Source organism: Catharus ustulatus, chromosome 4 (genome assembly GCF_009819885.2).
Source record: "Catharus ustulatus isolate bCatUst1 chromosome 4, bCatUst1.pri.v2, whole genome shotgun sequence".
Lineage (NCBI taxonomy): Eukaryota > Metazoa > Chordata > Aves > Passeriformes > Turdidae > Catharus > Catharus ustulatus.
Genome location: NC_046224.1, coordinates 33,885,010 through 33,910,089, shown reverse-complemented (window position 1 = coordinate 33,910,089; position 25,080 = coordinate 33,885,010). Strand labels below are relative to the sequence as shown.

The window sequence follows — 25,080 nt, the reverse complement described above, 5'->3', positions numbered from 1 at the left end:
TTATGCTACCCTGAACACTTTCAAGGGATATATTCTGATCTTAGACAGACCCTGTTGACATAATTAGTTAGTAAATGGGAACATATTTTCCCTGTTTATCATAGATTTGAAAATAAAGAAATCAACACATGGTAACACACTAAAAAGTCAATCTCTTTTGTGCAGGTATGAAATCTAAAACTGTGTTGCAACCAAACTGTAAGAAAAGAGCTTCTCTCACCACAAAGTAAGTTTTAATTTCTGGTATTTGTGACACTTTGCAAAAAATAAAGCCGGTACCATTCTGTTGTAAAGCAGTACACTATACTGAATAAATCAGTAGTTTTTTTGGCAATGTTTTGATCACATATCTGAAGGAAAGGAAGTATTTTTAATTTTCATTTCTGAGAGGAAATAAAATTTATGTATTTTGATATAATTTTAGAGTCCATTTCTTTATTTCAAGCCTTGCAGCACTATGTGTCTTTTTATGTAACAGAACAGTGTATGACTTAAGAATATTATGTAACACTTACTCTACCTCAAAAAGTTGACCATATGCTTTTATCAATTGGCATTACATTTTAAAAACTCCTCTGGCTATTTCAGCTTGCTGAATGGTAATTCAAGATAGTACAGTACATGCACCTTAGTCCTACTGATAGAGAGTTTCCCTGAGGAGGTGTATGAACTAGCTAGAGGGAACTGCATTTGAGACTTCACTTCAGTCTCAAACCTTGGATCTTCTTTATTCACAAACACAGAGAAAATAGAATATTTATGCTTCCATTATGCCAGAGTTTTGGGTTTTTTTAAAGTGTTTGGAATTATTTCCAAAAAGCAGAGTGGAATGAAATTGATTGCTGCATCTTAAAAAGAGAGTAGTCTTTGAAAATACTAGACAGAGGGATCCTTTGTTAGATTTTCAGAACAGAAATAATAATTTGTATAGGAAGATCTACTATGAAATAATTATTTACAATGACTGCTGTCAGTTCATTAGATATTATTTTGTGTTTGTAGTAGTAAAGGTCATCTGATAAAAAAATACTATTTTTGAGGTTTCTATAATATTTATTTATAAATTCTGTGTAATAGCTTAATTAAATGTTCTCTGTGATTGTTTGTTTTAACCAGATCTTCAGAGAAGAATCATTTGAGAACATTAAATCTGGAGCAAAGGCTGTCTGTTGGTTCTGATGATGAAGTAGATCTTGTGCAGGAACTTCAAAGTATGTGTTCCAGCAAATCTGAGCCTGATATAAGCAAGGTAAACACAAGGCTTTTAAATAATTTACTAAATTACCATATTCAGTTGTTTGTTATGTGTTTCAAATATTTTTTTGATTTACAAGCCCTGATTGAACTGAAGAAAATTATTAAATTATTTGGGAATAAGCCAAAGTCAATTAATACATGAGACATTTGAGGGTAGGTATTCTGGTTTAACATACACCATTTTAAATTACACCTTCACCAATTTTTCTTGTGGAGACTTTTGTAGTGGAGAATGAAATTTCTGTAGAATCATAGAACAGCCTGAGTTGGAACGCACACACAAGGATCGTTGAATCGAACACCTGGCTCTGCACAGGCTCACACCAGGTCACACCACGTGCCCAAGAACATTGTCCAAACTCTTCTTGAACTGTGTCAGGCTTGGTTGTGACCACTTCTGAGAGCATCCCTCTATTACTGTTCCCTTGTTATGTTTCATGCTCTCATTGCTCCCAGTGGCAAGCTGTCCTGTAGTCTTAAAAACATAGAAAGTTTTCCCTAATATGCATTAAACATTTGGTTTGTTTAATATGATCCCATCAGCCTTCACAGAACTGGCTCAAAGCTCCCCTGCTCTGTAGACAAGATGCAGTTTATCACCACAAGCAAGAGAGGATGGATTGGCCTAGTTCTTTAACAGTGGCAGAAGAAGGTGAAGGCTGCTTGCAGGGCTCATAGTCTTGGGCTAAATTCTATGCTGGAATGGGTTGTGGGTGGTTATGAGAGGCCTGTTGAGGCAGAGTGTGGAGCTGTGGATCTCTCTCATTTTTCCTTTTATACCAATACCATGCAGCTTTCCCTGTGGCTGAAGCTATTTATTCTTTTTCATCTTTCCTCCTAGCACAGCTGAAGTGGATGGCTGTGACAGCAGGCTGTGTTCACACTGGAGCAGCTGTTCCATATCTTTTGAAACACAGATAGAGTCAGTCTTAGGCTATTGTCCAGTTAGGCTGTGCATGACATCCTCTAGGATATCCCTGAACAGCAGTTCCATTAGTTTTGCTTTATTAAGTATTCTGTTTATTCTTAGAAGACAAGCAAGTTTTTATTTAAAAAAAAGAAATATTGTGTTTGGGAAGATTTTTCAACCTATTTATTTAAACCCTTTATTATGGTGTTTTGGTTTGGGTTGTTTTTCTTAAAGTATTTACAGTACATGCATGAGTCACATGCACCAAGCTGGCAAGCTAATCACTGGTCAGTTAGCAGGGATTTACTGTAGCTATCTTTAAAAGAATGGGATGTGCTTAAAGAAATGGTAACCAACTTAAAATTGTGTTTAATAACATGCAAAGTGTAATTGCTTGTTGATGACAATTCAAGGAAATAGGGGTTAGATAAGGAAGGAGATAGATGTCAAGTCTTTTGTTCAGTTTCCTCGCCATGGGTGGAACCATCCTTGGCTGGAATTTCTGTTGTTAATTCCCCAGATGCCTAGTAGAGCCTTGCAGAAGGGTGCTGTTGCATGCTTTCTTTGTGTGATGTAATTTCAGGCCAACAGAATAAGTACTTCTGCTCTTTAATTTGCCCTTTCACTGGAATATCTTCCTGCTGCAATCACTGGGTTGGGATTGAGTACTTTTGCAGTTGCAGAATTGAATTGGATCAGCTTGTCCCTGGATCAAATACCTAGTTTTCAGTGAGGGCAGCATCCTGAGCAGGCTCTGTTATTTTCTGGTCAGGAGAAATAGGATAAAGGGAAGGAAAAATAATAGGAAAGAAACATGGCAGGAGAAAGAGGAAACAATAATTCCTTTCTCTGATGTTCCTGGGGCCTGGGTAAAATTTGATGGGAAACTGCCCTTAAGCTCCACTGAAAAGTATTACTCTGGAAATGCATGTTTAATCTTCCTCTGATTATAGTTGATATGAAATCTCTATCTCCCATCTTCTAAAAATGCACTCAAGAGTAAAGAAGATATATTTTAATTGTTCTTTGGATATTTGTGCATTGCATTGTACAGAAACCATGAAAATAACATCAAGCCTCCAAAAATTGGCAAATTAAAACATAATCTCTATGAATAACTAAAAAAAATCACCATTTCCTTATCTTTCTTTAGATTGCAGATTCTAAGGATGAGTTACTGATGTTTAGTAACACCCAGAACATTCCTGTATTTTCAGCAAGTGGTACTAACCCAGCTAAAAAAACAGCACAAAAGGTAGGTGAGATGCAGTAGGATAGGAAAGGTGTCTTGAGTTTCTCCAAATCTCAATTTCTAATTGAATCCTAAGAATTAGTGCCCTGTTTATTAAAAGAAAAAACTGTCATAATTCTAGGAAACTTGCTAGACTACCATGCCAAGTTCCTTTCATGTGTCTTAATAAAAGCTAAAGATTCATTAAAACAATGGATGTATTTGCATCCAGTTTTGGCTTTTTACATAAAGCCATCTCCCTATGCCAAGTATTTTTGACATTACAAGTTATTTCCATCATCTATGAAGAAAAATAAAAAACTAGTTTGTGGTTTCCTCTCAATTAATGTCATTCAGTAAGTTTGCAAAAGCACCACTTTTAAAATTCTTAATGTAAAATTGCTGGTTGCTTTGATGTCAAAGCTCTCAGGGGCAAAAATACTGAAAAAACATGATATTACCAAAGTTTGTGAAGAATAGCATTTTTTTAGGGGTATTCACTTCCTATCTTTGACCCAACTATTTGTTGAAATAGACAGTCGTCTTGCTATGCTATATATGTAAATAAACTTCAGTAACTACAGAACGGTTTCAGAGTGGGAAGATAAGTTGAATATTATTGGAAGATATAGTAAGTCTACTATCATCTTCTTTTCAGAAATTTATATTATTGTTTGTGGGTGCTACCATCCCTACTAAATACAAAGGTGAGATTATGTCCTGCTTAGTTTTCATTCTCTGGAAAATTATGTTTTCTCTGTTGTTACATTTTGTTCCCTTTTCTTTTTTGCTCTTTGTGGTTTTAAACATCAGGAGAAATTCTGAGCTCTATTATCTTAGCCAGGGCATAATCTGTGGTCTGTGTTCCCTTACCAGGCCTTTTGTGTTCTTTTGATATGGGTCTTTTGGAGGCCAATCCTGATGTTGTATCTGACTGTAGTAAAATGTTTTCTAGAGACACCATCCTCTGCAGATACAATGAAATAGCCCTGAAACTGGCTTAACTTGCACTCCTTAGCATTAAAAGGGCTGACGTTCACAGACCACCAAATACTCTGAATTGGACAGGACCCACAAGGATCTTCAAGTCCACCTTTCAAGTGAATGACCCATACAAAGACTGAACCCACAACCTTGGTGTTAACAGCACCATGCTCTGACCAGATGAGCCAGTCTCAGGGTCGGATGAGTTACCAACCTTGCAATCATATTTCTTCATATCCAAATATTCAGAAAGCTAGAATACTTTCTGTAATTTTACTTAAAATCCATAGAACAGTCTCCACTAAAAGAAATAATTTTAACCTTGCAGATCCACAAGTAGGTGTATTCCTTTTGGCTATTCCTCTAAACACATTTTCAGGCATCCCAAATCAGAGTTTCACATAGTAATGATGCCTGAATAATTGGCTAAGTCAGCTGACCTGACCTACTGTACCTTTTCCCTAGTGATGCTTTTTTCTTTAAAAATTCCTGCTAACAACAGAAGGCATTACTATATTGACTTGCAAATAGACGAGCTTAGCTACTTGGGAAGTTTGTGGAAAACTTGGTCAAAAGATTTCATACAGAATAAGAAAAAAAACTTTTTCTGGGGAAATGTTGGCCAAAATGAAGGAAACACAACCCAGCCATGTCAAATAGTGATCCTTACTTATACACAAAATGCTTTACTTTTCTTTATTTCTAGGATGGAATGCGTCCTCTCAGCAGCAGTCGAACTGTGGAAAGCAGCAACAGTAAATCAAAGACAGAGTTGGGTGTTTCAAGAGTTAAATCTTTTCTTCCTGTTCCTAGAAGCAAAGTCACCCAGCCTTCTCAGAATACTAAAAAAAAGCAGCAGCAGTAATACAAGGCAAATAGAGGCAGATAATAACACAAAAAGTGTGATTTGGAATTTGCACAAAAAAGAACAAACAGAAAAATCCAATAAATAAACCTGCCTATCTTACAATTTTTTGTGTTCATATAATCTCTATTGCAAAGAACCAAGTACTTAAATATGTAAATATTTTTTAAAAACAGTTACCCTGTAATATAAAGTTTGTACAGGACCACAGTTTTATTTCTATGTACATCGGCTGGAAATTATATTGATTTAAAGTTCAGAAAGGGGCATTTTGCCTCCTCCATAAATGGTTGGGGTTTTTCTTCTTTTATTATGAAAATTACTTATTTAAATGATAATATTCAGGGGTACCACAGGATTCTGTTTGTGTATATACTGTACATAAATATATTCTATTAAGTTCACATGTTAACCTGCATTCAGATGAGTTGCACAATATATACAACAATGGCTTAAAGCTATTGTTCATGCATTTTAAAGATGTTTTATCTTCACTTAATGAAAAATTAGTGAATGTGGCAATAACTGAAATGTTTGGAATTGCAGATCGATTACTTTCAGCTATAAGCCATATTAAATACTTTGATTTCATCATCATCATCTGCCTGCTGAATCGTGATTTTGTTTTTCTCAAGCTTCTCCTCATCTAAAATGTAATGGATTTCCTTTATAACTTTCATCTTTTAAAAAAGGAAAGAGATTGAGAAATTAAAATGCAGCAAAATTTATTTTTCTCAGACTCTTACTCTTTGATAGAATTGAAGAAAATGTGATCATTTATTAACTTAGGTTTTCTTGTATACTGTAAAAACTTTTATATGCTTCATTAGTGTTTTAAAAGCATCTGAGAAATAACAGTGTTTTACAGAAACAGATTTAACTGAACAGGAATTTGAGCAAAAGCTTAACTACAGTATTATCCAAAATCATGTAGTAGCAATGAGTTACTATGTAATTATCAATTTCTGTTGTGGATTTAAGATGTAATTGCTGTAAAATGATACTTGAGTTGCAGTTAAAATTAACTCTCTGTCATTTTCCTCTTCACCACTGAGGTACATCATGTTCCCATGAGGGACAGTTTCTATGCAGGGCATATTTCCCCAGCCTCTTTCTACAGTAGTTGCAGTTACTGCAGTAAATCCTTGTGAATTGTAGGAAGGTGGAAATGTGTGGTGTCAAGATAGCTCACCTATTGGGCAGGGGAAAGTGCAGATTTTTCTTGAGATCAGATTTAGATGCCTTCTGCTGGGTTAGTGGGAGATGATTTGGAGAACTTGGACAGTGATATGCTTCTAATATCCAAAAGAGCATTTTTCTCAAATTAACACCAGAGGAAAGGATTAACTGTTTCCTAATGCTTTGCCTTTGTATGTAAAACAGTCATCCCAGACTCATGTCAATAAAATCTTTGTATGGCATATTGTCTTTCTTTCTCTTAGTTTCTGTGTGTGTGTTGGCTCTATAGATACTGAATATTAAAAACTTATTTCTGAAATAATTTCCTGCACAATGTATTTAGAAAGTACCTTGGTTTTCGGCATTTACTGTTTCACTAAGACTTCAGTTTGCTGTGTGATAGTAATGTGTAACCAAATACAGATCATTTCTCAAGAGATTGATTTTTACTTTTCTATTCAATTTTTGTGCCAAAAAATGGATGCTGGTTTTGCTGGTGGTTCTCAGCAGAATGAGTCAGCTGTGAAGCACTGCAGGTTGGAGCAGTGAGTCTCAGCAAGTAGGATCCCTAATGTGCTGAAGCAGTGAGCAGCAGTGTGGTAGCTTGTGTGAGAAGCTCAGGTATGTATTTCGTGGCCAAGGAGGAACACAAGGGGAAGACACTGTTTGTAAGGATCACATAAATTCCAACATCAGAATTTGTAACTTTATTTTTTTATGAGCTATAAGAAAACTAAAATCCTCACATGCTTCTAAGCTAGGTTTGTTCTGCATTTAAAATACACCTTGAAAATGTCAGACCTCATTTAGACCAAGAGTTAATTGTGCTTTTGTGTGGGAAGATACTGGGGAGTGTCCTAAAGCATATTTTGAGGCATATTTTAAAACTACATATTGTTTGTGAGAGTGAAAACTAATCAGTACTGTACTGTGCATGAAAATCTATGGAGGACAGAGTAACTTTGATCATGGTGTGAAAGTTAGGTCTCTTGGTAAATTTATCATTACTTTTCAATGCCCTAAATATCCTTCCTTTTCAGCCTGCTGTACTAAATTCTCCATCTGCGTCTTTTACCTGTTTGGCTTCTGTCTGCTGTCATTTTGTTTGTCTGTCTGTCTGTCAGTTCAACACAGTCTGTGATCTCCATGCAGCTTTATTCTCACAGTATCTTGCAGATCTCCTAACTGGTTCTTCTCTCTGCACTAAGTGCTAATCTTTCTCAGTTCCTGCCCTCAAAGAGCGAACACCACATAACCGTAACACAGTTTGCTTGTGGACATGCTGACTTCTCTGCTGGCTTATCACTTGGTTTGTGATAGGTTGTGCTGAAGCAAGGCCAGGCTCTGTTCATGGGCTCAGGGTTTCACTGCCCTCAGGTTCTTCCTGTGATGCTGCACACAGCACTCCTCATGAGTGACTTGTCATACCAGCTACTCTCACTTTGGGTTTGTAATGGGAAAAATCCTTCCTCTTCCCTGCTTTCTGTGTCTCAAGCAGAGAGGATTGGAGTGTGCTGTGATAGGCCACGGCCATCCATGCTGCATCTGCTCCCAGCTATTACCCCGTGACTTTAAAGGAGGTAAGTGAAGAGGGAGAGACCCCATCACTGTGGTGGAGTATCTTAGAAAGTACAGGGAAGCTTCTACCGTTGAATCCATCTAACAGGCCACTGTGGCAGTGAAAGACTCTTAATTTAACCCTCATCTGACTATACTACATTCTTTATACACATCTCAATGTCTTCAGCCAGAGAAACATGAAAGATACTTAACATCCATCACCTCTGGAAAGTACTAAACATTCCAGCTCTCCACTTCAAGCCAGTCCTGAAAATAAAAGCTTTCTGCATCTCTCCTATGGTTCTTATTTCTTGACAAGACCATGGACTGTGTTCCTCCATCAGACAATATTTGCCTTTGTTTTTGGGTTGCTGAGCATGAACTCCAAAATTAAAAGCATGAAAAACCTACTCCATCATTCAACAAAGACAGCAACATTGAACAGCGAAACCAGCAGGCCTGAGGCACATCTCCTCCTGTAATATAGCTCAAGTGATTTCCAAAATACATCAAAAACCCTCCAGCTTTCCATTAGAACTGGAGAAGCAAAACAGCCTCTGGTGGTGGAAAATACTTGGAGAAAGGATGAAGGATCACTTTATTGGTCGTAACTCTGGCTAAACTGATGTTTATGGTGGTCAAACCACAGCTAAGAGACTAGAGAATTACTAAGTGGACTGTTCTTCAAGAAGTGACTTTAAGGGAGCACAAGGTATGTGGTACTGGGCTGTAGCATCACTCAGAAACCTCTGGCTGCATTTTACAAGGGTAGTATTTTGAGTTGAAGTGAGCCCTGGGGAATGAACTTAGTATAAATATTGTTTATCCCAAGAACAGGAAATTGGATTTAGAGAACATGGGGGTTATAAAGGAAATGTGTTACTGTATTGGATTGCATTGCTTAATTTGCAAGATGCGTTTAGGCAACAACTAATGGTCCATTAATGAACAATTGTACATCAGTTCTAAAGCAGCGTGGGTTTTTTTCCAAATGTTAAATCATAGACAAGTAATTACAGACCTAAAATACCAAATCTATAATAGAAAAATGAGGGAAAAATAATCACCAAAACACTTTTTAGGTAAATAAAATTAAACAAATTATATGGTTCTGAAATTACCTCCAGCAATTAACACCAGTTAAGAATTAATATAGGGAAATGCTCTAAAAGGCCTTAAGTTACTAAGAAATGACTTAAGCCTGTTGCTTAAACAGGGTAGATGGAATTCAAAAAGCATAGAGGCCATCAGGTATTTAGCAGCTCTGATTGTAACAGCCTGAGAGATTTAAGGCTTGTGAAACTGGAGGAGGTGGATTTTAAGAAATACTTTGGAAATGGATAGTTAATGAATAAAGCACAGCTGGTAAGACACCAGTTAAGCAACTGTGAAAGCAATGTTGTTTGTTGGAATAGCAGGCTTGTTTGATTCTAGTGAGATAACTGAACAGTTCCCGCTAATGACAATTATCAAGCTAATTTGTGTAGTTAGTTTGTATACAATATTTATGTAAATGGGTAAGTGTGCATAGTTCAAATTTGTTTAGGCTATCCTTGCTTAGCCTTTGCTCTCCCAAGAGCTTCTTAGAGCTGTACTAGCAGTCCACTGTACTTAAGGACAACTACAGAATCTCTTTTCAACTTTGTCTTTTTGGTTTCTTCTTTGCAGGCTGCAAAATTAAATCTCTACATGTAGTATTAGTCAACATGCTCTTCTCTTTGGCTGAACATTGTACACACCCACATATCTGTATAGTTGGGTTTAATGACAAAGTGCTCTGGTAGGAATATTTTTTATATCTGTTTTGTTTTATCAAATTCATGAAAGTAAGAAAAATTCCCTTAAGTAATGCTCAGCCTGTGTTTATGAAGGTCATTGTTTCTTCTTCCACTGTTTATGGCCTCATTTGCTTCTTTTTTTATTTTCTCCCTTTCCTCTTGTGCTCCATTTTCCATCATGAACAGCATGTGCAACTTCCCAGATTAATTTCAGGCAAACATCCTGGGGAGTTGTCACCCCTTGACAGCAAGTACAAGAACACTTTGGAAGGTAACATGCTCTTCTCAACCTTTGTTAGGAAGGAGGCTGTGTCATCCTCTTCAAGGAGGCTGGTAGTAACTTACCTCCTGTCCCAGCCTGAACTCCAAAGGAGCTGAAGCAGTGGTTTGGGACTGAAAGAAATAGCACACTCTTCTCTCAGTTGCCCTGAGAGGGCAGCGTCTTGCTTGGGCTCTTTGAGCCTGGCAGTGTCATGGTGGTAGCTGGGCACTGATGGCAGAAGCTGTTTCAGTGAGTGTTGTGGCCCAGGGTGGGGGCAATCAGTCAACTGATTTACTTTGTCCCTCAAAGTCCTCGTGTTTGTATCAGCAGCTTCCTTATGTCCCATCTACTACATGCTTCTGCTGTATTTATGTTATTCTTTCCTGAAATGTATCCTTGTCTGCTGAATCCAGCTTACCTACCACCTTCTAACTCTGACAATGACACAAAACATGAACGGTCACTTGCGCAAGCTCTGATCATGCGCTGGTTCTAATGACACGGTGGTTCTTTTCTGCTGATCTTTCTGATCATCTTGTTTATTTAGATAATAAACTCCCCCACTTGGTGTGTCTGCTCTAACTCTGAGTAACGTCCTGAAAAAGTGACCCTTGGCACGCCTCTTTGGACTTGGCCACACTGCAGCATCCCTGGCCTCCCAGCCAGGCTTGGCCACATACTCTGTAAAGAATTGCACGAACGCAGAGCTGATGATGTGAGAAAGGGGACAAACAGTGTGAGGTGAACAGTTTGAGGGGATAGGAGGAGTGAAGATGGGATTCAAAAGTGATGCTACTTTAATATACAGTTGGTTTTCCGTTGTTATAAATCAAGCAGAGCTTAGTGGCAAAGAAATAGTGATATGGCAAAATTGAGACCCAAGGGTATCCAAAATGCTTTGTGAGCGAGACATTGCTTTGTGGAGAAAATCAGGCAGCTCAGGAGGTGTCCCCCGCAGAAGGTAAGAGACCCAGGAAAGTGCTAGAAGCATAAAAGTATAGTATAAGGGACAGGGCAGGGAAAAAAACCCACCAACAAATATTTGCAGAGGAAATGTGTAATGAAGGCCCGAAAGTATGCAATGGGGGACAGAGCTAGAGGGAAAGCAGCGTGATGCAGGGAGCGCAGCTCCGGAGTGAGCTCAGCCGGGACCAGCGGCACCCTGAGCAGCACCAGCGCCCAGCCGGAGGCAGCCCAGGCCACCGGAACAGCCCAGGCCGGCCCGAAAGAGTTTAACCCGAGCCTTGCTCCTGGCAGGGAGCTGCACTCAGCCCGGGGTCACGCTCCCCGCCCGAGCCCTGCAGCACCACCTAGTGCCGCCCGAGCCACCCGGACAGCCCCGATAGCCCTGACAGCCCCGACAGCCCCGACAGCCCCGCAGCCGCCCCGCTCTCCGCGCTGCACAGAGCACCCTGAACACCGTGCCCGTGCTTTGGGTAGGCAGCAATGACTGCAGCGCAAGCAGCAGAGTCGGTCCACAGCGCCGGTCTCATTTGGCAAGTGGGAGGCGGTTTGTAATGTGTCATAGAGGCAGTTTCTCTTTTTAAAAATTTATTTAAAGAAAAAAATATTCTAAACCACCTGTATATCACTAGAATACTTTAGTGCACAAAGACAGCATTGGACAGTACCTGGCCAAACTCTTGGGGCTGCCCTCGTTTTCAACAGCTCTAGCATAATGAGACATCAAAGTCTAATAGCAAAATATCCCTGCAACAATCCAAATATAAAACTTTTGTACAAATATATTTTTCTTTATAGTACGTAATCACTCTTAAAATACATAATTTCCTTAGCAAAAGTTTGCACAATATTAAAATAAATAAAATATCCTAGAGAATATTTAGTTCCATAATAAAACTGCAAACCAGAAGAGTATAAAAATTAATTTCATTATTAAAGTCTACTTCTGAGAGGTTTCTTCCCTTTTTTTTTTTTTTTGGTTTTGTTTTGTTTTGTTTTGTTTTGTTTTGTTTTGTTAGGCCAAAGTAAAAAGTATATAAAGATGCCAGACCTGTGCAAATTATTACAGGTCCACTGCCAGGAGTCCTACCTTTACCTAGATATTGATGTCAGCCTGCACTGTTCCAATTGCAAGAGTGTGCAGGGTCAGGTTAACAGTCTCCTAGGTTTTAAGAGGAAATACCAATTCTCCCCTAACTGTGGAGACATGACAGATTTTGATTGGTTTCCAAGACAATATCCTCTCTTCCTTCATTTTCACCTATGCACGTGGCATTTGGCCTTTCCTGCTAAACTGAAATTACAGTTGCCGCATGGAGAACAAAGAGGAGGAAGTTTTTTGTGTGCCTTGCTGACATTGTCCCTTAATTCATTTGCAGGAAGTGAATCTGCAGAAGTTTTTTACATACTGATTTTTCTGTTTTCCACCCAGATTTTATTATTTTTTTTCACATTCTTCCTGCTGTCCAGCCCTCTGACCCAAGCAAGGACATTTCTAAAAGTTTTCTGAAACAATTATGTCAGGCTAGGCAGGTTAGTTCTGCCTGCCATCTCGTTTGTATCCAATCAGAGCAGCTTTCCAAAGGAAATCTGGTTTCACCACTGTTAGTGGCAAAACCTCAAAGAATGTACTAACTTGCACATGATTAACCACATAAGGGAAGCAATTCCCACATGCTCATGCAGTCGCTGCAGTAAACACCTCCTGGAAGGCTGAATTTGTGCATGGCTGAGGCAGGTTCAGAAGTGCTGGTCCTGTCATCATGGGGCACTGCTGACCATTCACACCACAGAGGGTCCCTACACAGCATCTCAGAGTCTTGTCTCCTGCACTTCTTCCTCCGTCTCCTCCTGCAAGGCAGTGATTTGGGGTCGGGGTTTACGTTTGCTGGAGTTTCTGTGGTGTGCTGGGAGTAGCTTAAGGCGCTCGGCATGACTGATGGCCTGCCTGAAGGAGCTCTTCTCATTCAGCAGCTTCTGAATGGATTCGTACTGCCTCAATTTATTGTCCTCGATTACCTGGAGAAACATCACTCCATTAGATGAGCAGTGGTGGTGCTGACAGAATTCAGCTAATGCAACTAATGGAGCAGAGAAGAGACATGAAGACATGGCAAACATCTAACAGAAAAAGCCCAATTTACAATTTTTAATTTCTAGTTGCTAATTGCAACCACAAAAACATACATTAAAATTTGAACATGTGGAAAAGAAAGTGCTGCTAGACTGGCTGGTTTCTCCTTGTGACCTGGTTTTACCTCTGAGTCCCTTTGTTGAAGTCTCCCAGTACTTTGGCATTTCCCGAGCACTGCTAGACCACCCAGTTAAGAAAGCGTTAATTTTTCTATGATAAGCAGAAGGAGAAGGCTGCCAGCAAGGTGCCAGGCTTTCTTTGCTTTCTTCTCACCAAACAAGGAAGCACTGCTCGCCTCTGCTTGAAGGAGACAAGAGGTTTGCCCTGTAAGTTTGTGCTGGACTCCCCTGTCAGACAGGAGTCAGGGAAAAATCAGGTTCCTTCGCTGGCACTGCAGGGTCAGCACATCTCTGGTAAGGGCACAGGTCTGGCAGGAGAGAACCTTTAGCATCTCTACTGCTAAAACGCGGTCTGGAGGGTGGGAAGCCTTTTCAGAGCAGAGGCTGCCTGCCTGCTAGGGCTCTGCTCCCACAGCAGCTGGGGGCAAGGCTGAGTCCAGCACACACAGAGGAGCAGCACATCCAAAAGGATGTACAACCTGTCTACTGACTAGCCTGCTTTACTCCAGGCACTATTCCTCCTGCTGTGCTAATGCACCCAATCAAATAGACATCAAAAACCGTGTTTCACTCTGCTAATAAAATTTAGATGCCCTCTTATAGAAGAGTGAAAAAAATACAGAGAGAGGAACCTAATTTTTAAGAACAATTTACATAACTTTTACATAACTTGCCTTGTCTTTACTAACCATTTTTATGTAACAAAGGAAATACCCCAGGACTCCAGTAATTTGTCCCCTTGATTACACATGAAAGGATTATTTACATAGCTGTCAAAAGAAATCAGCAATTCTGTTCATCACATATTAGGAAACCCCTCTTCCCCAGCAGCCTCCTATTGCTCAAGTGCAGCTGATTCTGCATTTGCAATTGTAAAACTCTGGGAGATGCTGAGATTTTTCTGAATCTCCTGAGCCAATCAAAAATATAAAGCACCTGCATCAGCAGCTAGACAACCTACACAACTTTCCTTCTGGTTGAAACTTTCCTTCTTGCTCCTCCAGAACATGACCCAGCTCATCTGAACACTGGTATCTGAGAGATCAGGTGAAATAGCAAACAGGTGCCTACTGCAGTTCAGCCAGTGGGTAGGTTGCTCAGCTGCCCTGAGTGACTCCCATCGATCCAGAAAACATCATCATTTCCACTTGGTGTGTTTTGCATATTCATCAAATGCAGTGAGACAGCAGTAAGTGAGCCTATGAGAAATACCCACCAAAAATCTCTGGCACTCCAGCATGGCCTCCAGCCTGTGCTCGGAGAGTATCACCGTGCAGTTGGCAAACGCGTGCTTCAGGGTCTTCCTGATCACCTGGGAAGTTCTGAAAGGCAAACAAACACTGCATCAGACTGCAGTGTGCATGCCCATAGCTGCACTGACGTGTAACAGCCTGGCTGTGGGCTGCAGAGCTGCCATGCAGGGGCACAGCTCTGCGGTGCCTCAGCTGCACCTCTGCTGCCAAAGCACCCATCAGCCACAGAGCAAAGCTGTAACCCGGCCTCCCTGATGCCCCGCACAGAATTACCAACACACATTACTGAAATCAGCTTTAGTCATAGGCCACACAAGTTACAAAAGATCTCTTTAGATGGTGCTGCCTCACGGGTTTTCGTATTCCAGATTAGAAAAGAGAACAAATGAACAAAACATACACAGGGTCCAGGTGAGCACTTGGTTCATCGAGCAGCAAGATTTTAGCTTTGCTGAGGACTGACCGGGCGAGGCACATCAGCTGTTTGTGGCCGTGACTGAGGACACAGCCTCCATCCACGAGAACAAAATCAAGCTTGCCTGGAAATTGCTCTATTACAGACTTCAGCCCAACCTGCCGGAGAAATAAAGGACACAAAAAATTGGCAAGGTATAATTACTGCTGACTGTGACGATCATTTACATCATTGTAAATGCTAAGGAAAGTGATTTTTGAAAGGAAAAAAGGGCCTCTTTAGTTACTAGGAGTTTAAAAATTAATGAGCAAAATTCATATGCCACATTATAGCAAGTGAGAAAATAACCTTTGTCACTATGGCCTCTGTCTCTACAGCTCTGACAGTGTTTCCAGGTACTCCTTTTGCTGCCCCAAAGGTCTTGTGAACTTTGGTTCTGCTAAAGGCATGAGGGGCATCCCTCTGGTACTGGTGCCAAAGTGTTTAGAGGGGTGCCCATGCCAAGTGAAGCTGCTGCCTTTGGACCAGAAACCAAGGTCCAGCCCAGGAGATGTTTTCTGACTGTTTTTTACAGTGCTCCTGTTTACTCTCCTTGGGAGATTTCCACCTCAAAGCAAAGCTTTCCATCTTCCACAGATCCAAACCAACTGTGGTCCTTGGCCTTCTCAACAGAGTTTTGAGAGACAGTTTTACAAAACATGAAAACTAGGAAAAATAGGTGAGTTGTATGGCTCTATAAAACCTTATAAAAACGTAATGAAGCTCCAGTAATTTACAAAGGCATCCTCCCTTGGATTTTTTTTAATATTACTGATCTGCAACTAATTTGCATTCCAGGGAAAACAAAAAATTGGAATTCCTACAACATGTTTTCACTTTGCAGGGAAACCATATTAAACTGTGGTGTATGGGTTTACATGTTGAGCTTCTGAAGAGCTTGTGCTTTAATTTGTAAGCAAATTAGTGTTTTGTTCCTTTTAAACACACATTGTGTCCTTAATGAAATTTTGCATTCAATACATGGAAAAGGTGCTTTCTTCTTAAAACTGCACAAGGTCTCTCCATGTACCCATAGGATTCAGAGAGCTGACAGCAGAAGTAAAACTTAAGCTCCCAAGTTGTCACCAGTCTGACAGATTCAGGTGCTGAAATATGGGGGCAATAAAAATCAGACAAGGCCTTGTTCTCTGCAGTTGATTGCAAGGAGTGTAAAAAGCTTATGCTGATCTCAGGAGGATCCTCTAAATCCTCAGCAGTCAACATGGGTCTGGAATAAGCTGACAGTTCATTTCTGTGCCGTGCTCCCAAAGTTACACTGACTCACTGCCACTGCCAAGCCAGACTTCAAGAGCATGAACTTGGTAAACAATCCAATCACTCCTAGTAAAAAGCATTACAGCTCTTTCTTTTTTCTATTTGCTTTGCATTCTTGCCTGTGCAATGAAAACCTCAGTATCACATACAGCTTTGCCAAACTCCTTAATGATAAACATTTCTTTTTTCTTTTTTTTTTTTTTTTTCTATGCGATTGTAAAAGAGCTTTAGCTCTTTAAAATCCCAAGAATACACACTGGAACCAATCCTCCAAAGCAGGAGAGCTTATCTTCCTCAAGAAAGGGGATATTGATCCACACTCAACAATTTTTTCCTGAGCCTCAGAGAAGCAGAGAAACAGCACTTAGCATGCTGTTGCCTCTGCTAGGGCTGTCTGAAAGGTGCTGTCACACCATCTAAACAAAAATGTCATGATATTTTTATTTAACAGTAAATTAGTCACAGTGTCTATTTTCCTTTTTTCCAAGTGTAGGGAAGAAATTTTAAAAAGCCAGGAAAGCAAGCAGAGACAGAGTTAACCTCCTGAATGGGAAAGGAGGAAACTTTCAGATTGAGTCCCACACCTGTGAGCATTTTTTGACACGTGAGACTTAGAATAAACAGGGGAAATAGCACCAATTCATGGCTAGGTCTGCATAAATTAGGTTATCTGTAACTTAGAAAAAGGTATCCACTTTCTAGGCCGCAGCCCTTTCCCTCCTGTAATGCTCACCTGACTTTTCCGGGGTGTTAGGTCACCTCTGTAACCCGTGAAACACTGTCAGAGCCAAGAGGTGGCACCTGACAGCTGCAATGTGTGGGACCAGTGCAACATGGAAACAGAATCTGATCCCTAAGCTTTGGAATTGGGGGGAAAAAATGTTGTTGAAACCTCAGCAAAATATTAGAAGACAACGTTCAGGTTCAAAATTCTAACATTCCATGACAATTATTTTCCATGGCAAAGGAAGCTCCATGGCACAAGTAGAACAAAAGCCTGAATCCCTTGTCAGAGAGAGTTCCTCTCAGCTGGCTTCACACTGGCCTGAGAATTGAAATAACTATTTACATAAAACATAATAGATATGGTACAGCATGACCTTTCCCCTGCACTTGTTTCCTAAGATTCTACATAAATGTAAAATATTACAATCATTTGACCTACACTGTAACCATATCACCAGAGGGAGACAAATAACACTGAACAGCTTTACCTCCTCTGCAACTTTCCATATTTCTTCATCATTCCACTGCCCATAAGGATCCAAATTCATCCGAAAAGTTCCAGAAAATATGAACACTTTCTGCAAGAAAAAAGACACAGGTAGATAGATAACCTGAAACATTGCATAAGACTTCAGAAATTGTGAAGCATACAGACAAAAGAATAACCTTCTGCAATTAGCAGATGGAGCTAACTGCAGGTTATTAGGGTTTTTAAAATATTTTTCCAAAAGGAAAGTGATTTTGAAAGCACATATATTTAGATTTTGGCAATTATCTTAATAAAATCTTTGCCAAATTTGTCTGAAAACCACCAAACCCCTGATTTCAGCAGTTTTCAGAATATAACATTGCCTGTATTGTCATTTAGAAATACATGTTTTATACTATTTGTGATTCTGTACTGTGTGAAACAAACTCAAACACACAGGAAAAATCTATCAAACTAAAGTGTGTGTTTCCACAATTTTGTTTGGAGAGAAAAAAAAACTACTGCTTATTTGTCAAAATTCAGGGACATTGTCCTAAGTTGTTTTTCATCAATGAATTTCTATTTCTAATAAATTGTAGCCAAATACACATCTCAGCATCATTCTGTTCCCTGGCATTTCACCATGTCCCAGTCCTATCTCTAGAGTTGTTCTCTCCCTCTCTCACTGTCGCATGAGTGCACTGCAGCAGCAGCCACCTGCTGTGCCAGAGGTTTCCCCATGTGGCTGCGGGCTGGGCTCGCTCCCTGCTCTGTCCCACTCCCACCTCCCGCTGCAGGAGATGAGCAGGATGCGCATTTCCTGGCACGGACAGCAACGCCCTTCTCCAAATGAAGTTTACCAGCCCATTCTGCTCGCCCCATCATTTCAGGCAAGCAGATGTAGGCAATCTTACCTCAGATACACGTTTTGTAGCCCAAGAGGCAGTGACTCAGACAAAATTAAATATTTGTTTAATCTCTTTTAACATGGGGCAGATTCTGATGGAAATTAGATTCTTCAAGGGACACTGAGGCTATACAACATTTCTTAAGGAACCATTTTTTTTCTATGCTGTGAGGTACTCCTGCTGTTTGTAGCAGGGAGGACTTGCTCCCAAAGAATTTAAGTGCCTTGTTGAGAAATATTGCCATTTGCTTGCTCTTTCCATGTATGTACGCAACAAATACCAAGAGGATAAAATTGAGACAATTATTTTCTTCCGTATTTCTGAACAAAGTATTTATTTAGAGAAAACGTGTTGAAATGCCAGTGATTCACAGCCACGTAAGTTCCTGGAGTCTTGGTAGTCAAACACGACCAAAAGCAGTGGAGGACTAGCTGTACCAGCAGAAAACTGAGAGAATACACTCAGCAAGTGCTCTCCCAGAGTTTGGCCTGTCTACCACAATCTCCATCTGACCCAGCCTGGGAACTTGGCATTCTTTCATCAAAGTGATTTATACACACAGTTACATTAATAATTTAATTATGACTAATTAAAAGTGTAAACATTGCACAGGAAAATAAATTACACTAATTAATTTGCTAGATTAAGATATGCGTGCTGTTGCCAAATTATTTGGTGTAAAAGAGAAGGAAATAACTAATTCAAGAAACCAGAGGAGAGAAGCAGCTGCACTGTGGTGCTGTGCACTCAGTGGGGTGGATTTAAGTGCAATGATACCTTCAACACATGGCAAACAACACACTGACGGAGCTGCAGAGCCACACTCAGCTAAAAATTAATCACTGAAGTACTTTTTGTAGAGACAACAGGGAAAGAGCAGACTCTTTCCCTTATAATTGCTATTGTTAACAACAGTGAGAGCCCTGGGTGAAGTACAGCACAGTCCTTTTCCCATGCCCTGCGCTGGTGAGGTGGCGTGAGTGGGGTGACATATTTGCAGCAGGATTAGTCTCTTCCAAGTAGTGGGTGTGGTGGAAACAACAATGCTGTGGAAACAGTGTCAGGCATGGGTTTGTTCACACTGTGAGCCTCATACATTTAACTAATGGAATATGTGTTTTCACTTCTCAGTGGCAAAGAACAGTTAACTGAACAAACCAGTTTTAAAGATAGGGCTGAATAACATTCCTGCTAAAGTGCACCAGGCAGAGCAATAAAGTTACAACTTTCTTCTGAAGCTGCTGCTATTTCTAATAGCTGTGCTTTCAAGAAGCAGGGCACTAAAAGCAAGCTATTTCCAAAAGCAGGGTTGGTTTTTCATCCCCCCCCAAAGTAAATATTTCATTGTCTTGAATTCTGGTACTTCTCTCTCAATTTCAACACCTCCTTCCTCCCAGCTCATTAGAACCATGTAGGGTTCACTTTAGCAAATACCATATGAGTCACCTCGGCAGTTTAGAGTCTACTTAAAGAGAACAGATACAAATCTCTCCACATTCCTAAAAACTAGAAGTCTAAAGTGAAACAAAAACACCTGAAAGTGAATAGGAAGGACTTGCATTGTTCATAAATATGGAAGAAGTAGCGATAAGGAGACCATTGGAAGGGTGAGTGGATGGCTGGGTAGACTGGCAGCAAATCTGGAATTATTTCCTTCTCAGTCACTTGTTCAAATTCCCACAGGATGATGATGGGTGTGATTATATAACAAACAGTTTCTTAGACCTGACATCCACCCATAAGCAAAACACTCGGAAACATAAATATGGTCGTGTTTATGTTCTGACCACCCCAAATATTGCAAATCAACCCTTCTGAAGGGCATTAATCCCCATTAGTGGCTACAGCCTCTGTGTATTGGTGTGTGTGTGTGGCAATAAGCTTCCTAAGCAATTTATGTGTTATGTGGAGAATCAAGACCCCAGGGTACCTAAGGAAATTCTTGCAGAAGAGTTAAGGATCAGCTGACAAGAGGCTGCTGAGTGAGAGTATCCTGGCTGCAAGCAGCTGCTGCTGTGTCCTCAGCAAGACCCATGGATCCTTCTTCCAGGGCTGGAGAACAAATGGAACATAGGCTGGAACCAGGCAGCAGCTCCATGCACAGAGAAATTACGAGCAGCAACAGCATGACCTCCATGTCGCCTCCTCTGCTGTGTCTATGTTATAGCACCAACATCAACATGAAATAAAATCAAGGTACTATGTGAATAGTTAGTTAGAGGATCTGATTTCATAAGTGTCCTTTAGGGACTTCACATTGACATAAGAATAAGAGCACAGAAACAATAAAAACCTGAGAGGTTTCTGGGACCAGTTCTGTAGCATTCTCCCTTGAAGATGCCAAAACATCTGCCTCCCACAGAGCTTACTGGTAAATAGCAGTGCTGCACTCCTGGCAGCACTGAACCCATGGTGTAGAAAACAATCCATATCCTGCCCAAAATGAGCACATGGGGCTGTTAATTAACACCCCCAGTTGCCCTGTGCACAGGTCTGATGCAGTGGATGCTCCCCACTATGGTGATGCTGACTCATCCCATGCCCTGCAGGAACCCAGGCTCTGTAGGACCCTCTGTGGGAGCGCCTTGGGAAGTGGCCCTGCTTAGCAGCTGCAGCAGGCAGGAGCGTGCTGGCACACCACAAAGCAGTCATAACCTCCAAAAGTAAGCAGTTCTGAATGGTATGAGAAATAGTGCTAGAGACAGACAGACAGACAGATACAATGAACAGAATGTGATAGCTGCTGACAAACTGGAACTACAAAGATAAAAGTTGCAAAATCTCTCTTCTTCAGTAAAGTAAAGGAGCAAAACAAATTTGATTTTTTTGTCAGCTGGCAGTCCTACAAAGTGTAGAAAACTTGTTCTCCATGTTAAGCTTGATTTTAACTCTATGTGGAGTATTTACATGTAAAAAACAGTGTGAGATCCAGTCTGAGATAGGATGCATGGAATAGCACTCAACATGAGAAGTCATCCCCTTCCTTGAAGCTAGCAGCACCTCATGGGTCTCGGGTTTCTCATCACTTGTTTTAACTGGAAATCAACAGCAGGTCTCCTCCATTCAAAGGGAAATTTCTGAAGGCATGTTCTCAATCTGACTCCATTAAATACTTCAGGATGCAATCTGCTTAAGGACCCATGCAAGAAAGCCTTAGTGTGTTGAAACCAAATGCAGCTGGAAATCCTCACTCTGGAAATGTGGTGGGCAAATACCTGCAGAAGAATCATCAGAAAGGCCTGTCCAGGAAGAAGAGATAATGGGTGCAAAGGTACAGCCTGGTGTCAGTGGAGCAATTGTTTTGTGGGAGAATGACAAACAACCTGTAGGAGCAGAGCTGGGCAGGCTGTGCTTCAGCAGTGCAGCCCTGTGAGAAGCGACAGCAAGGAACTTCCTTGTGGGTGCTTCAGGAAACATGTTTTATACGATTTAACCCTTCACACCACTACAAGGCACTGACTGCCAGATTGGAGATACTAAAAGAAACAAGGGGTTTACCTTTGCTTCTGCTCAGTGTGATCCCTGACCACCCTGCAGGTCATTCAGGCGCAGCCCGCATGGAGCAGACAGCAGTATCTTAGGACTCTGTGTGTGCTGTGTCGTTTTGCATTAGTGAGGTTATCACAGAGAAAAAGCACTTCTTTTCTACTAAATTGGGAAACTTAGGGTTAAGGAAGAGAAGAAGAATGCTGGAAAGTTTTCAGGAGGAAGCATGCCTCAGGTGGAGCTCCATTCTCCTTTTGCTGGCGCTCTCCTGGAGACAGTGAATATCCAGGTGTTGCTGTAGGAGAGCCTCCCAGGAAAGAAAAGGCAACTTTTTTTTTTTTTTTCCCATTCTAAAGCTGTAGGTGAATGGCAAAGAACAAAAGGCTCCCTTTGTTCTGCTAAGAAAGGCAGGGTGGCATAATGCAATTTCTCTTTCCTGCTGGGAAAGTGCTGCTGAAAACTTCATTTTGTTCTGAATGTGGGAACTTTTGAGGCATAATGTGCAGTTCTTTGCCAAGGCTTTGGGACAAGTGCTGAGAGCTGAAGCATGCAAGCAGGCTGGCAACTCTCATGACCTTCCAGAGAATGGAGGGCTGGGATTATTTGGCATTGATCCATGTATCAGAGACTTCCAAATGTGAGCTAAATGTGTAATTTTAACAACGAACTAACAATGCACCTCACTAGCAGAAGGGCAAGTCACACTGCTTATGTAATAAATGTCTCTTGCATTTTGCTGATGGGTGCAGAATGATGTTTTCTATACCATTAGTGACTCTATAGTGAGTGCTCAGCGATGAGAATTATTCCTCATATTTTCACTGGGACAATGAGACTACATGTTACCAAGGATTCAGATTTCTTCTCAGCACGTGCCTTCCCAAGGACAGCTGGAGATGGAAAATGGACATTCTGTTGGGCACATCCCAAAGGGCAAAAGGCTGAGAGCGAAAGGATGGCTATAGGAGAGATAAGGAAGCCCCTCCCAATACAGAAATTTATACTTGGCTGTATGGGAGAATTTTCCAGTGCAGACATACCTTACTGGTAAAAGCATCCATCCTATACAGCCATGCTTCAGAAGACAGCTGTATAACATACCTGTCCTCCAAACTAAATACAAGCAGCTGCACATGCAATTCACACCACAGATCACTGCCTTGATCTGAATAGGGGACATTTTTTAATACTCACAAGCAACAATCACTCTGCAGGACTGAACCAGCTGTAATAAAGAAATAAAAGTTTAAAGGAAGAGATAGATATGAAAATGCTGAAGAGAGGACAGAAGTAGTGACAAGAGCTGAGTTATCAAACGGCAGCTTGCCAAGCAAGCCTCAGCTCTGCAGGCAGTGTGTGTCTGGCAGAGCTCAGGTAAGAAAATAATCCAACCTGTGGACTCAACACCGCTCTATTAGGCTTGGTTTGTTGAGGGTGTAACATGGCAGGGAAGAAAAGGTCTATTCTGACAAGGTCAAAGTGCTAAAAAATTGCTGCCTCTAAGAAGTTTCAGATCATGAAATGCACAGAGAAAAAAAAGTTGTGCCTGCTTTGTATGCCTACTCGAAATTAAATGGGACTTGGGCTACTATGGAATAACATATTTGAAAGCGGAACTATCACAGCTCAAAAGTGATCATCACGTAGAAAAATTGAATTCTGAGTCTTCCTGGTATTTGCAAAATCAAGGCCATTTTTCTTCCAGCATGAACATTTCAGCCTCTTTTAACAGTGACCCAAGCTGTAAAACTTAGAGCATTTTTATGTTAAACTGTCTGGCTGTCCCAGAGTCTCTCTAACTATTTTAAAGTGCCTCATGTAGTCACTGCAATAACAGCTTTACATTATACATACACTCACCAGCTTTCTAAGGCAGTAACCACCTTTCTCAGATGGGAGACTATTAGGGAACAAACCAAATCTTCATAGAAACAGCTTTGCTGCGGGGACACGATGGGGGCAATAGCACAATTATAGTTGGACAGCTAGCAGTTAAAAGGGGTTGCTTAGCCACCTTGGTCAGCCCACTCCTTTATGGGTGTGTCAAGGAGGAGGTCATCCAGGGTGACCCTGGATCAAACACTATTTTCAATCTCTGGGGCTAGTAGCCACCCTCCAGGATGGATAAAGGCGGGACAGGCTGCATGGCCCCTCACAGCACGGCAGGCTGATCTGCAATCCATCTCACACTGCCGCCTGATGCCATGAGCGACTCATTGCCAGATCACCATCAAGTGTTACTTGAATTAGCCTGCCACAGTCACAGGATTTCCAAAGGAATGAATACTGTTATAGAGGAGATTGTGTATGTTTTGAAACTGAAGATTTATTGGATGTGTAACAGTCAAAGAAGAGATGGTCAATATGTGTTACTCATGTATCAGTGTCATTGGTAAGGATAGACAAAAAAAGTACAAAAGAGTTAAAAATCTGCAGTTCATTCCATCAGTTTTCATTCCTATCCTTACAGTGAGCAATCACCTTTCAGTGTTACTGTATGCAGACAATAATGTTGATTTTTCAGACAGAAAATCTACAGCTGTAACTGATATAATACACTGTCCAGTGGCAGGAGCATTGACAGGAGACTCAGAAGCCCTAGGTTTACATGTTTGCTATCAGTCTGTCATGAAAAACACACAGTGTTCAGTATCCACATGTTGTCCACAACATGTGATGTAGAGCTTCAGAAAACAGTAGCTGAGAACTGATTGTATATTTTTCTTCAGATGGCACTATCTTATCCTGAATCAAAATGCAAACTGCCTCAGAAAGGCAGGGATAAGCAAGCTAGAAACACTTCTGTTTGAGTATGCTGTACCTTCCCATTTCTAGAAGAGTTCTTGTGGGAGTGGCAGAGAAACCCTAAAAATGCAAAGTGCACCCATCCACTCCCCTTTTCACAAAATCTGTGTTTTGTTTGTTTCTCAGCATACAACTATGTATATACAGATACAGAACCAGTGAAAATGAAGGCACAAAAATATTCAATAATCTCATTACCTGAGGAATCACTCCAAATGCTTTTCTCCACTGCTGCACGCTGACAGTGTTCCAGGAGACTCCATCAATCTGGATATCGCCTTCTGTATCCAGCAGTCTTAAAAATGCAAAAAGTAAAGTGCTTTTTCCTGAACCTGTTCTTCCTAGAAGGCCCACCTACAATGCAAATCATACAAACAAACATTTAATACTCTTCATGTATGCATCACAGACTAAGGCAAAAAATCTTAGAGTTCTTAGCAGTAAAAAACAGTCCAGATGGAT

The 25,080-nt window shown here is 40.7% G+C and overlaps 2 protein-coding genes across 3 annotated transcripts in view; one reads left to right on the top strand and one right to left on the bottom strand.

Moving 5' to 3' along the window:
• CTTNBP2 (cortactin binding protein 2) overlaps nt 1–6,668 on the top strand; it is a 77,119-nt gene extending 70,451 nt beyond the window's left edge. For both annotated transcript variants that reach the window (XM_033056863.2, XM_033056862.2), the window contains exons 20-23: nt 166–226; nt 1,117–1,249; nt 3,321–3,422; nt 5,089–6,668. In XM_033056863.2, coding sequence (XP_032912754.1) covers nt 166–226; nt 1,117–1,249; nt 3,321–3,422; nt 5,089–5,247 — 455 coding nt within the window. In that variant the 3' untranslated portion in view covers nt 5,248–6,668. The remainder of the gene's footprint in view (nt 1–165; nt 227–1,116; nt 1,250–3,320; nt 3,423–5,088) is intronic.
• Nucleotides 6,669–11,980: 5,312 nt separating this feature from the next.
• CFTR (CF transmembrane conductance regulator) overlaps nt 11,981–25,080 on the bottom strand; it is an 88,553-nt gene continuing 75,453 nt past the window's right edge. The window contains exons 23-27 of the mRNA XM_033059032.1: nt 24,817–24,972; nt 17,439–17,528; nt 14,896–15,068; nt 14,459–14,564; nt 11,981–13,008 (exon numbers count right to left, since the gene is read on the bottom strand). Coding sequence (XP_032914923.1) covers nt 12,802–13,008; nt 14,459–14,564; nt 14,896–15,068; nt 17,439–17,528; nt 24,817–24,972 — 732 coding nt within the window. The 3' untranslated portion in view covers nt 11,981–12,801. The remainder of the gene's footprint in view (nt 13,009–14,458; nt 14,565–14,895; nt 15,069–17,438; nt 17,529–24,816; nt 24,973–25,080) is intronic.